This window comes from Choloepus didactylus, chromosome 13, assembly GCF_015220235.1.
Source record: "Choloepus didactylus isolate mChoDid1 chromosome 13, mChoDid1.pri, whole genome shotgun sequence".
Taxonomy (NCBI): Eukaryota; Metazoa; Chordata; class Mammalia; order Pilosa; family Megalonychidae; genus Choloepus; species Choloepus didactylus.
In genome coordinates this window covers 81,829,666-81,843,817 of record NC_051319.1, presented here as the reverse complement: position 1 = coordinate 81,843,817, position 14,152 = coordinate 81,829,666, and the positions used below count along the sequence as shown (strand labels likewise).

Sequence of the window (14,152 nt, the reverse complement as noted above, 5' to 3'; positions counted from 1 at the left end):
ACAGAATTATGACATAAATTGCTCAGGTTCATGAAGTGACTCTTTTCTTGTCTCTTAACTTTATCTGTGATTAATTTAAGAATTCTCAATTCATTTTCCACTTTTATTCTTAGCATTTACACTGATGTGGAAGATCTAAAAGAGCAAGAAATAGTGAGCAGGATAATGGCTGGACTTCTGGAAAATTACTATGAGTTTTTTGAAAATGAAGAAGATTTTTCATCTAATGATTTGAGTTCAACTACTGAACAGGTAAGAATATTTTAAATATTCTACTTGGAGTTGTTTTTTGTTTTTGTTTTTTTAAAGAATATGCACTTAAGGAATTGACATGAACTGGAATTGAAGTACTGAACTGGAAGTAATTCTCTTGGTTATTGTATGTAATCAATAGATAGTGAGATATAAATGTAGGAGAAGAATGTGATATTTTTCCTGAACTACTTTTCCTCAGTTGAAACCAGAGTGTATGATAGAGTTTTTTTGTTTTTGTGTTTTTTTCTTTTAACTCAAGCATTGTTTATTTTTTAAGAATATTGTTTTTTGTGTTTTTGTTTTTTGCAGAGAAGCTGTTATAGCATGCATAAGAAATATTTGCTTTGTTCTAGCAAAGGATGAGAAATAGTATCACAGAAATTTAAAAATATATGTAGTATGGGAAAATAAAATGAAAATGACTAGCTGCTGAAAGAGATAAAATGAATTTTGACATGAGGGCTAGTGATAATTTCATGCTTGGAGTTTTTCTTGATTAAAATATCAAGTTGATATAGCATGCAATCATTATCATAAATGGGAAACACCCAGAGATTAATAGTTGAGGTTGCAGATAATTTTTTTTTAATTTCTGGTGACTCTGGAATATTAAAATCCATTTCTCAGGATACATTATGATATTTTGTTGTCATTGCTATTTATTCCTTGATGGTTGAGAGAACCGTACAAGGATCCTAGTTATCTTCCTCTTTATGAAACAAGAATATTCGAAGCAGAGTAGTTGCAGTTGATTGTAAAGCCACAGTAATTCAGTCTTCTCAGATTTAGAATTTATGATTTAAGTCTATGTGAAGGTTTTTGTTATGCACTTATATGAAATGGTTTGCCAAACAAACTTCTATTAGGTTAAAACCTATGAAGTTATTTATATTTTGAGGCAGCTACTTTTTATAAAAATAGATAATAATTTACCTAAAGAAAAAAAGTAAAATATGCAGTTAAAGTCATCATCTGTCTGTCCCCACCCCCCCACCTCGGTTTCTTGTATGTTGTTTTGGAGTTTCTTTATGCAGATATAAATAAATGTTTTCTCATAGTTTATTTTTTTAATTCAATTTTATTGAGATTGTTCACACAGCATACAGTCATCCCAAAGTGCACAATCAATTGCCCATGGTACCATCCCACAGCTGTGCATCCATTACCACAATTTTTTTTTTCAATTTTTAGAACATTTTCAATACTCCAGAAAATAAATAAAAACAAAAAAGAAAACGCAAATCCTCCCATATCCTTGCCCCCGCCCCCCAATATTGACTCATAGTATTGGTATAGTACATTTGTTACTATTGATGAAAGAGTGTTAAAATACTACTAGCTGTAGTACATAGTTTACAATAGGTATATTTTTTCCCTACATACCTCTCTATTATTAACTTCTAGTTACAGTGTCATACATTTGTTCTAGTTCATGAAAGAGATTTCTAATATTTGTACAGTTAATCACAGACATTGTCCACTTGAAGATTCATTGTTTTATACATTCCCATATTTTAACTTCCAACTTTACTTCTGGTGAGATACGTGACTCTAAGCTTCCCCTTTCCACCATATTCGCACACTATTGAGCACTATTAGTTATTCCACGATAACGTGCTGCTGTCACCTCTGTCTATTTCTAAACACTGAAGTTCAACCTAGTTAAATATTCTCATAATAAGCAACCACTCCCCATTCTGTAGCCTAGTTCTATATTCTGGTAACCTGTATTTCATGTCTATGAGTTTATATATTATAATTAGTTCATATCAGTGAGACCATACATTATTTGTCCTTTTGTGTCTGACTTATTTCACTTAATATAGTGCCCTCAAGGTTTCTTCATCAACCTGTTTTTTTTCCCTTAAGATGATTTTGTTCACACACCATACATTCCATCCTAAGTAAACAATTGATGGTTCCCTGTATAATCATGTATTTATGCATTCATCACCATCACCACTATCTATATAAAGACATCTCCATTTCTTCCACAAAGAAGGAGGAAGAGTCTAGTTGCAGTGTCATACATTTGTTCTAGTTCATGAAAGAGATTTCTAATGTTTGTATAGTTAATCATGGACAAAAGAAAAAGAAAAAGAAAAAAAAATGACAGCTAACAAGCAACAAAAGATAGAATTAAACTAAAGTATAATACAACAGGCAAACAACATCACCAATGCTGAGTCTCATACCCCTTCCCTTATATCCTCCTCTTACAGGCATTTAGCTTTGGTATATTGCCTTTGTTACATTAAAGGAAGCATAATACAATGTTTCTATTAACTATAATCTCTAGTTTGCATTGATGTATTTTTTTCCCCAATACCACCCCATTTTTAACACCTTGCAAGGTTGACATTCATTTGTTCTCCCTCATGTAAAAACATATTTTTGTATGTTATCACAATTGTTGATTACTCTAGGTTTCACTGAGTTATACAGTCCCAGTCTTCATCTTTCTTCTTTCCTTCTGGTGTCCCACATGCTCCTAATCTTCCTCTTTCAACCATACTACAGTCATCTTTGTTCAGTGTACTTACATTGCTGTGCTACCATCACCCAAAATTGTGTTCCAAACCTGTCACTCCTGTCTTTTCCTGTCTGTCTGTTGTGTTTCCTTTAGTATTTCCTGTAGAGCAGGTATCTTGTTCACAGACTCTCTCATTGTGTGTTTGTCAGAGAATATTTTAAACTTTCCCTCATATTTGAAGGACAGTTTTGCCAGATATAGGATTCTTGGTTGGTGGTTTTTCTCTTTCAGTATCTTAAATATTTCACCCCACTTCCTTCTTTCCTCCATGGTTTCTGCTGAGAAATCTGCACATAGTCTTATCAGGCTTTCCTTGTATGTGATGGATCGCTTTTCTCTTGCTGCTTTCAGGATTCTCTCTTTATCTTTGACATTTGATACTGATTGGTAAGGGTCTTGGCGTAGGTCTGTTCAGATGTATTCTGTTTGGGGCACATTGTGCTTCTTGGATCTGTAATTTTATGTCTTTCATAAGAGATGGGAAATTTTCATTGATTATTTCCTCTATTATTGCTTCTGCCCCTTTTCCCTTCTCTTCTTCTTCTGGGACACCCATGACATAAACAGTCATGTGCTTCATATTGTCATTCAGTTCCCTAAGATGTTGCTCATATTTTTCCATTCTTTTCTGTATCTGTTCTTTTGTATGTAGAATTTCAGGTGCCTTATTCTCCAGTTCCTGAGTGTTTTCTTCTGCCTCTTGAGATTTGCTGTTGTATGTCTCCATTGTGTTTTTCATCTCTTGTGTTGTGCCTTTCATTTCCATAGACCTGCCAGTTGTTTTTCAAACTTTCGATTTCTACCTTAGGTTTGACCAGTGTTTTCTTTATATCCTTTATCTCTTTTGCCATATCTTCCCTGAACTCATTGATGTGGTTTTTTAATTTAGCATGTTTATATGAAAGTCTTTTTAATTGATTGTTTCATTAAAGTGAAACAATATCTCCACTGTATCTCAGTTGAGGTCTGAGTTTGTTCCTTTGACTGGGCTGTCTCTTCATTTTTCCTAGTGTAATTTGTAGTTTTCTGTTGTCTAGGTTTTTGGTTTCCTTGGTTACCCCAATCAGATTTTCCCAGACCAGAATGGGTTCAGGTCTCAGAATGGGGCTGTTTTCAGTGTCAAGTTTCCCTGAGGGTGTATCTTAGAAGATTGACAGACTTTCCTATGAGGTCTCCAGCCACTGTGCTTTTCCTAACCTGCCCAGCAGGTGGCGTCTGTCAGCCTGTCGCTCCCAACTGGTGTAAAGAAGTATGGTCCCTTTAGTTCTCAGCTTGGGTTGTTTCTGTTTTGACTGTTTTCCCCCAGGCCCTTGGGTCTGAGTTCTGAAGTGAGGGCAGGCACTAGAGCTGGGCCCCACCTCCTTCCTCTTAGGGAAGATACACCCCCTAGGGAGTTATCTTCTGCATTTGAAGCACTCCTTTTTCTCTCTGACTCTGTTAACTCCACCTGTCTGGGTCAGAATGCTGTGAACTGAAAATGGCTGGAGCTTTCTCCACTGAGCCACTCAGGTTGAGAGAGAGAAAAAGGGAAAGAAAGCCCTTTTTCAGAGCCAGTCCACAGCCCCCCAGTTTTGCCCATTGGTCAGAGAGAGCACCTGGTCTTCTGGGCTCCCTATCCTGGGGCACAGGTGTTTTCTGGCTGTCTAAGGTCAGTCATCTCTAAAGGCTTCTGTTTTTTTTTTCTTAATTTTTTTTTCTGTCAGCCCCACCTCCTTTCCACTGGAGTGACCTCAGGGTAATTTTCTTGTTTATCTATGTTTGTAGCTTGTATTCAGCAGTCTATATTTGTTAATTAAAACCCCAGTTGGAGCTAGGTTGCGCTGTATGTGGTCGCTCTGGGAATGCTCCTTTGTCCCACAGCGAGGCCTTGCAGCTCAACCTGCTGTGTGGGCAAGGGTCTCCCGGCACAGTTCCGCAGTTTTTACTTACAGTTTTTATACTGTGATCTCAGCTGTTCCGCCCAATCCAGATTGGTGTACGATGTGTGGATAGTCATGGTTGTCCCCCATCAATTGTTCCAGATTACTTACTAGTTGTTCCTGGTTGTTTATTAGTTGCTCCAGGGGGCTAACTAAATTCCACACTGCTCTGTGCCGCCATCTTGCCCCTCCCTCCTTCTCATAGTTTTTAGCAGGAAAAGTAGCATTCTTTTTATCCATTAACTGTTTATCTTAGGGATCTTTTCTTATGAGAATATAGAGAGCATATTTTTTGTTTTTACATGTGATAGTTTACTATTATATGGATATAAACTTAAAATTTATTCGATTTGCAGTACTAGTCCCCATTTGAAAAGGTGACAAAAGTATATCCTAGTTTTCTCAAGCAGTCCTGATTTACTTTCTTTTGTAATTATTAACAGCTCCTACTTTTGCTGATAAATTATGTGGTCACATTTCATTATTTATTATTTTATTTTTAAATTAAGTTTTTTATTAATGTATTTGTAGGTTTGTAGAAAGTACAGAGTTTCCATACTCAGACCCCCAACCAGCACCCCACCCTAGTTTTCCTTATTAATATTTTGTATTCGGCCATACTGTTTATTGATGGACATTCGGGTGGTCTTCTTTCATTTGCTATATTATAAAGCAGCATCTCTTGAAAAGGTTATCCATCATACAGAAAATCAGAGTTTCATTCATTGTGATAGGTCTCAGCTCTGATTACATAAAGCAGTAATTTTATTTTTTGGGTAGCCCAGCCTTTAGGAGTTTCTATACTATTGTGAACCATCATATATGACTTTTTAGTATTTGGGGTTTGTACCTTCCTCAGTTTTTCGTGTTTTCTTCAGGTAAGCATTTTTATCTTTGTCTGTTTCCCTTTGTCTCACTTAAAGCAAGGAAGGATGGGATCTTCCTTCTTTCCCTCCTGCCTGCCTCCTGCCTCCCTTTTTTCATGTATCAAGAACTATAAAGAAATAGTAACAGATTCCAGATTGCGACTTGCAGTGTTTAAACTGAGGATGAAATCAGAGTGTGTATGTATGAAATAAATCAAATAGGTTAGAATTTGTACCTGAATCAGTGACACAAGGAACTTTTGACACATTTTTTAAAAATTTCCAACAATTACATACAGTTCCTGACTTAAAGCCTTGGTTAAAATAAAGAAGTAAGACTTCTGTTCAAAATTATTCTTGCTTAAAAGAAGATGACATTAAACCCTTAATATCTTTTGATGCCCATGAGAAGTCCCGTCTATTGGGGAATTCTGTATGCTTTTTTTTCTCAAAATAAAATAGTATACATACATTTGTGTCATTTTTAACTTTCTAAGGTGATGTGAATTTTAAGAAACTGATGCCAACTTGACCTTACTTTTATATCTTGACTCCTCTGAAGTCTGTAGAGTTATGCCTCAGTCATGTTTTATATAGTTGTGTCATTCTCTATTATTTCTATTCTGTGAATTCTTTAGGTATGCTAAGCTATATTCATATATAACTTGTATTACATCTGTATTTTTGTAATTGTTTAAGCACTAGGAAAATTTAGCTGAAATATATTGTGCTTTACATTAAACAGAATAATGGCTAAGTTAAGCAACACTGGGAGGTAATGTTGAATTCTATAGATTTGCTGTGAGTAAAAGAGGATTTTAGCATATTGAGCAGAATATGTTCAATAATTGGGTCCTGAGAGACAATGATATGTAATTAATTTAATTATCTTGGCTCTTTGCTGATTACCAGAATCTATTTCCTTATCTATTTTTATTATATTTCTGAATTATAAGTGTATTGCAAGTAACAGAGAAAAAGAAATCCAAAAGTTTTTTTAGAAGTAGATTTGCCAAAGTCAATTTGATTTGTGAGGCAGAATTGATGAGTTATGTAAGTGAAAGTAAAATTTCCTCAAATTCAGCCTAATTCATTGGTATTTTTAAGTTGGCCTATCAAAAATGGCTGCTTATTTCTTATTCACATATTTAAAGATGTGGGCACACTATGTCCATCCTGGTAGTGCTTTGATTTTTCTCCTGAGTTTGATATTTGAAGGAAGGAAAATATATCCAGTGTTCTCTTCTTTTGAGGCTTTATCTCATTAATACAAGTATTTGAATGTTAGAACATTCTCAAGGTAGTAGATATTTCTATTAATAGTATGGAAGAGATGGCTAGAGATGATGAGTAGGACGTATTTGAGAAATGACCCAGTGTCAAGTGGACAAGTTCTTTGTGTGGGGATCCTTAAATGAATTAAGAATCCAGTGGAGTGGTTTGAAGTTGGAGGTGATAATTATGTTTCTTTATACGTTTGAGAAGGCAGGTAGCAGCGTTCTCCACAAGCTGGAGTCTGGAGAGCAGGCATTTCACGAGGCCCTAGAGAAGGGAATTACAGCAGTCAAAGAAAGAAGAGATGTAAGTATGGATGAGGGTTTCCATAAGTGGAGTTGAGGCAGCCGCATACACAGGGCAAGTTCAGAATAACTTATGAACAGAGTAAGAGTGCTGATAAGCAGAAGGGCAAGTTGACAATCAGAGGATCAAGAAGAACTTTTGGAGATTAACATATGGGGTAAGACAGAGAGAACATTTTCTTCTAAGTCTTTAATGTTTCCTATTGCCCAATTTCAACTCTTAAACTGCAGGAAATTACATTTGGGAGTCTTGGCAATTGGGAGAGGGGAGAAGAAAAACCCAGAGGCTACTGTCAATGCCATAGCTTAGTTGGTGATCATTGGTGACAATTCTATGTTGATTAATTTATATTTATTAAACTTAATGTAATATATTCAATATAACTGAGTATAAGACTTTCATAAGTCCCAAGAGCTACTGACTGTAGGCACAAACTGATTTTAAAAAATCTCTTTTAATGTATGTTAAAATATAATACCTCTGTACCTAAAATTTGTGGATTGAATAAATATTCATTTATTCTCAATTTAAATAGCCAAGTTTAAAATTTTTCTTAATCTTCTTTAGTGCCCAATCTTTTATTAATCAGCCACAATAATTTCCATTTCATACTGAAAACAGTATTTTCTTGGCATTTTTTTCTTGCTTAGGGTTACCAGGTGAATATTAATGAAGTACATTCTTTTTTGATTTTTCACAGATTTATTAAATACATAGATCAGGGAAGAGGATAATTTTCCATTTGATTCAGTTTAAAAAATGATCTATCATTTGAGATCTTCACCTTTGTGGGTAAATCTCTCAGTTAGTAATCCTTATGCCACCGATATTTGGCCTTTTTTGTTAATCACTATATGTGACACATGATAGATGTGGGATAGCATTTGTAAGCAAAACATATTCAACAGACTCTGCTGTAGATGCTCTATCTGTAAATTGTTCACAAATGAGGCCATTAACTATTGTTAATAATGAATTTTTTGTGACTCATCTGACTAGTAATGTGATAAACCAGTGGTTGAGAGCTCCTGTGTTAGATAGTTTGAATGGCACATATTCTCTTCATTTCTTTTAAAAAGTGATGCTATGTGTAGAAACTAAGATCCGTACTATATAGAAATAAGATAATTCTAGTTATAATGGTGATTAATATTTGTTGTTTATTTTGTACGGACAGAGCTTAGGGGTTTACATATATTATTTAATCCTTTCAACCAGTTCTGTGGCAGTAGAGTGTCTCCTTTTTTACACATAAGGTTTGGCGAAGTTAAGTAAGAAGTTAAGTAAGTTGCCAGAGATAGTTAGGGGCTTAGTAGGGATGTGAACATAGATCTTTCTGATTCCGAATCCTGGCTATTAACTAGTTCATTGGCTTGAAAGAAGGAGTTGATTAGGAGTGTTGTAGAATATCAGAGTGTAACTAATTCTTTTGGTTGCAATTTTACTGACTAGTCCAGCAACTCTGTTTTCATGTCCATCAGGAAAAACACCATTGTTACATGTAGTGGTAAACAAATATATTCTAGGTATTTACTTTTATTGCTCCATGTTTTGATAACTAGTATTAATTTATAAAAGATGTTAAGACTGTTGAAGGGTGGTGTCTTCGTTCAGGTAACTTAAATTTCTCATTTGAAAATGTTTAGTTGGTTTTTCTTCTCTAATATTTGTCTTTTCATTAGAGTAATTACTTATATAGCCCATTTGATAGTGGAAGATGTTTTATAGCCCCTGCCAGAAAGTAATTATAACCTTGAGTTGTTCTTACTAGTCAAAACAGTGAGTTCTCCCTTGGTATAGAGTCTCATCTCTTTGTGGAAAATTAGAAATTAGCCAGTGTTTCCTAAGACAAACCTAATAGCCTAAGGCAAAATTTTTGTGCCTTTCTACCTTTTCTCGTACTTACTCTGTATTAAAATGGCTTATTTAATACACCTGAAAATTGGTGAGAAAATTAGAAGTCTCTAGTAATTTATATTTACAAAACTGAATAGAATATGAAGTTTTCTTGCTAACTACAGTATGCAGGCTTTTTCATAGTTTGCAGTTCTAACTCATATTCCTAGTGATGTACTAAAGTAATCATTACTTTCTACTTCAAAATATTATGTTTGTTTGGTTTGCAATTTTCATTTGATGTGAAAAAGTTGGGAATTACTCCATAAGAGAGATTGGTCTTAAAAAATGAGGAAATAAAAAATGAACTGTTTGTGTTCAAAAATTTCTTAGAATAGTATGTCTTAGATACGTCAGTTACATTTCAGTAAATTTTAGTTCTCAATTTCCTGTATAGGTTAATGAACTTTCTGAGGAAGAAGAAGATGAAAAACTGGAGCATATAGAAGAACTTCCAGAAGAGGGTGCAGAGAAATCAAATGACATTCCAGAGGTGGTACAGTTAAGAATGACTGAAAACATTATGGAACCGAACAGTGTTACAGCTTCGACAAGGTAATATTTCATTTGAATGAACTTTAGCTTTTGAGTATTCCATTCCAGATACAGACTCATTCCAGCACTAATACCATACAAATTGTAACTTTGTGAAAGATTGACATTTATGTATGAAAAAGAGCAAGAAGAAAATTTTAAAGCAACCTTACTAAGGAATGTTCAATTACTAGTTTAGCATTTATACCTTTCTTTTATAACCTCTTACATATAATTCTTCTTAATATTTATTCACTTTTGTATGTTTATTAGTTGGGCTGGGTATAATTACAGAACCTGTGGTAGTAGACTTGCTAGAGAAAGAGTGACTAAGTTGACATATTTCCAGCTTCTAGGCTGAAACTACTTTGAAACTAGGGTGTAAGGAGAAAACTCTGTGATCCTTTAAAGTAGTGCTTTCCAGTATAAAATGACAATATTTACATGGCATCCTGGGTAAACTCGGTAAATGTAGTAGGTTGGAAGTGCTATCCCAGAACATATCTGGGAATATTGGGCGCACTGTTTAGGAAGTGCAGGAGAATTCAAGAACTCCCCATAGCTGTGGCTTGCTAAATTCTGTATAGGTTCTCTGTAAGGCTCCATGGTTTACTGAACTGTTCTAATTTGGTGGATATAGCTATATATTTAGTCTCTTAGATATTTTTCATTAAATTTGTGTTCATTGGAATGGTGGTCAAAAGAAAAAAAAACAGAAGAAATAGAGTCAAAAAGCAAAATCATTTAAAAAATAACTGATAATACCAAAGAAAAGAGCTAGCCATTCTCATTTAGAAAAATTATAAAATAAAACTGTATACTTCTAACTACAACTATTACATTCCTCTGTTTATTTCTTAATCTTTGTATTATGTAGTTTCTTCAAGCATGATTGTAATTATGGTTTATTAACGCATTTATTCACTCTTTTGCCCCTCATTTAAAATTTTATTTATACTTTTCTATGTGTTTATGATCTTTTATTTTTTCATGGCCTTTTAACCATGTGTTAAGATATTTAACTGTATTTTAACTATATATTGTATTCTTAACTGTAGTTTGCCTGATCATTCTTTTTCCTGAGCATTTGGAGTTTTTCCTGCTAGCTTCACAGTACTATACCACTACTAAAAATCTTTATTCTTAAGCCTATTTTTTCCTTAAAAGAAGGAAATTATTTGTTTAGGATAAATTTTCAGGTGTGGATTTGTTGGGCACAAAAGGTGAACCTTACAGAGTGAATTTCCAGGCTACTTAAAAGTCTTGGCCCAATTTGCACTGCCACCAGCAATATTTTCTTGAAGACCTGACAATAATAAATTTAAATGATTGTTCTGTATTTTGTTAAAGAGAGCTGTGCTCTCTAGTAAGGTGGCTTCTAGGTACACGTAGCTGTTTAAATTTAAACAAAGTAATTAAAATGAAATACAATTAAAAATTCACTTTATGGCTATACTAGCCACATTTAAAGTGCTCAATAGTCATACATAACTAGTGGCTACTATATTAAACAGTGTAGATATAGAACATTTTAATCATTGCAGAAATTTCTGTTGGACCGTATTAATTTAGACTGGTAAATTCATTAAGTATATTTTTTCATTAAGTATTTTTGTTTATTGAATTTTCCAGCAAGGTTAAGTATTGTTTCAAGTGCATATTATTAATAGTTTTTTCTTTGATGATCTGTCTAGTTTTATAGAGAATCCTCCTCACCTCCAGCACAATCATTTTTAGGTGGATTCATTGGATATTCGTGGTTGTCAGGATTTTTTAATTGCAAGTCATATAAACAGACTCGGGCTAAAGTAAAAAGACAGTTTATTAGGAGGTCAGTGAGTAGGTTGCAGAGTCAAAAGGAAGAGCTAAACAGGCAAAGATAAAAATATGCTCTGGAAACTTCGGTAACAGAATTGCTATGGTGGCTCCAGCTTTCTTTCTCTCCCTGTGTCATTCTGTTCAAGATCAGATGCCTGTGGGGTGGGAGGAGTGAGAGTCTGGCCCAGATTGGGTCAGGTGCCCACCCCCTTGGCCACAGTAGGACTGGTCATTGTAATTTATGAGTCTGCAAAGGCCATGTGGAATGGAAGGAGGTTTGTTTCCCACAAAAGAACAGGGAACTATTAACAAAAGAAAAGGAATAGGAATATTGGGCAGCAGGAACAAATATGTCTACTATAGTAGTCTTCTAGGTTAGTGATGATATTTATAAATTTCAGTTAACATTTTTACATTTCTGTTTTAGTTTTGGCTGATTGATTGTATAAAGGTTTAACAAAGCATTGACTACTTGTTTGGAAATATTTATTGTTTCAGTAATTAAAGCATTACAATTAGCATCCTACTTTTCAGGTATATCAAGTCCTTTTACATTTCATCATAGTTGAGATAATTACTGAGTTTTTTAGTTGAGATTTGTTTATTTATACAAATTTTAAGTATTTTGACTCTTGTTTTTCTTTTAACTAAGAACAGTGATGATATATAGTACTGTTAGAATTTTTGGTTTTTATTCTGCTTAGTTATTAAAGATGCTTGTATTTTTTTAAAATTCAGTTTTATTGAGATATATTCACATACCATACAGTCATCCATGGTGTACAATCAACTGTTCACAGTACCATCGTATAGTTGTGCATTCATCACCCCAATCTATTTTTGAACATTTTCCTTACACCAAAAGAATCAGAATAAGAATAAAAAATAAAAATGAAAAAAGAACACCCAAATCACCCTGCCCCCTGCATCCACCCTATTTTTCATTTAAGTTTTGTCCCCATTTTTCTGCTCATCTATCCATACACTGGATAAAGGGAGTATGATTCACAGTCACGCTGTCGCCCCTTGTAAGCTTCATTGTTATGCAATTGTCTTCAAGACTCAAGGCTACTGGGTTGGAGTTTGTTAGTTTCAGGTATTTACTTCTAGCTATTCCAATATATTAAAACCTAAAAAGTGTTATCTATATATTGTGTAAGAATGTCCACCAGAGTGACCTCTCTACTTCATTTGAAGTCTCTCAGCTACCCAAGCTACACTTTGTTTCATCTCGCATCCCCCTTTTGGTCAAGAAGATGTTCTCAATCTGACGATGCCAGGTCCAGATTCATCCCCAGGACTCATATCCTGCATTGCCAGGGAGATTTACACCCCTGGGAGTCAGGTCCCATGTAGGGGGGAGGGCAGCGAGATCACCCTCCAAGGTGGCTTAGAGAGAGAGGGCCACATCTGAGCAACAAAGAGGCACTCATGGGGAGACTCTTAGGCACAATTATAAGCAGGGTTAGCCTCTCCTTTCAGCAACAGGCTTCATAGGGGCAAGCCCCAAGACAGAGGGCTCAGCACATCAAACCGTCAGTCCATAATGTTTGTGAGAACATCAGAACAATCGAGGTGAGGAAGTCCAACACCTCTGCATCCTCCCCCTGCTCTTCAGAGGGGGGCCCGAATATATATTTTTATTCTCCACCCAAATTACTTTGGGATGTGTTACTATTTCATTCTAATTTGTACAGACCTACCATAGCTCACTTCCTATTCAAAGTTCCATGTAATTGTAGTATTTGAACAAATTGACTGTAGAAGTTATATTGTTTAAAAAATATAGATCCTACACCAAATAAACGTCTCTTCTCTTGGTCTCACATGGAAGTTGAAGTTTTAACACACAGTTTCAACCTTTACCCTTTGGCCCAATTTGCTCTAGTCTTAACCAGATCTGCTTTATTCATATCTCTAATTGAAGTCTGAGCTCTCTTTCAGCTTTTTTTTTAACGGTTGCCATATGCATTAATACTGACATTCATATCTGCCAAGCTCTAGCTCTCAGTTTCAGGTGTAACACAGATACCCAATGTTCTAGAGACCAATCAGGTTATACACTAAGGGATCAACATCTCAGAGTTTAGAGATAGCCATTACAATTCAGGAATAGATTTGACTGCTGTAAGAGCTTACAATAATCATTTCCCTGTTAGGCTGTGCTCTAAGATTCAGTTCTGAGTTTATGCATTGTAGTTAGTCCATATCGGTGAGGCATTATAGCGTTTGCCTTTGTTTCTGGCGTACTTCACTCAACATGCTGTCTACAGGATCCATTCACCTCATTGCATGTCTCACAGCTTCACTCCTTCTCGTAGTTGCTCAATATTCCATTGTATGCATACACCACAGTTCAGCATTCTGTTCCTCAGTCAGTGTACCATTAGGCCACCTCCCCCCCATGGCAAATCATGAATACTGCCTCCATAAACACCAGTGTGCAAATGTCCATTCATGTCTCTGCCCTCGGATCTTCCAAATATATACCCCATAATGAGGTTGTAGGACCTTATGGCCCCACATATCTTCTTGTGGAGCCACCACAGTGACCTCCAGAAAGGCTACACCATTCTGTCTCCTCATCAAGAAGATGCTTGTATTTAAAAAAAAATTAAAAAAGAAAAAATGTCTGGTCTTACCCACATGTATTTCCAAAACAATTTATTTTACAGATGTTATTACAGCTTGGGTTAGGAACTGACAATTGAGTTTGTTTATAGATGTGTTCCCTGTTTAATTAAAAATAA

At 35.1% G+C, this 14,152-nt stretch overlaps 1 protein-coding gene across 5 annotated transcripts in view; it reads left to right on the top strand.

The window, feature by feature from the left end:
* The window catches only part of FAM13B (family with sequence similarity 13 member B), a 128,509-nt gene that overhangs the window by 51,816 nt on the left and 62,541 nt on the right, over positions 1-14,152 (top strand). For 3 of the 5 annotated variants that reach the window (XM_037800784.1, XM_037800780.1, XM_037800781.1), the window contains 3 exons: positions 114-252; positions 7,059-7,154; positions 9,448-9,605. In XM_037800784.1, the coding sequence (XP_037656712.1) occupies positions 114-252; positions 7,059-7,154; positions 9,448-9,605 (393 nt within the window). The remainder of the gene's footprint in view (positions 1-113; positions 253-7,058; positions 7,155-9,447; positions 9,606-14,152) is intronic. The other 2 variants (XM_037800782.1, XM_037800783.1) reach the window with 1 other exon arrangement.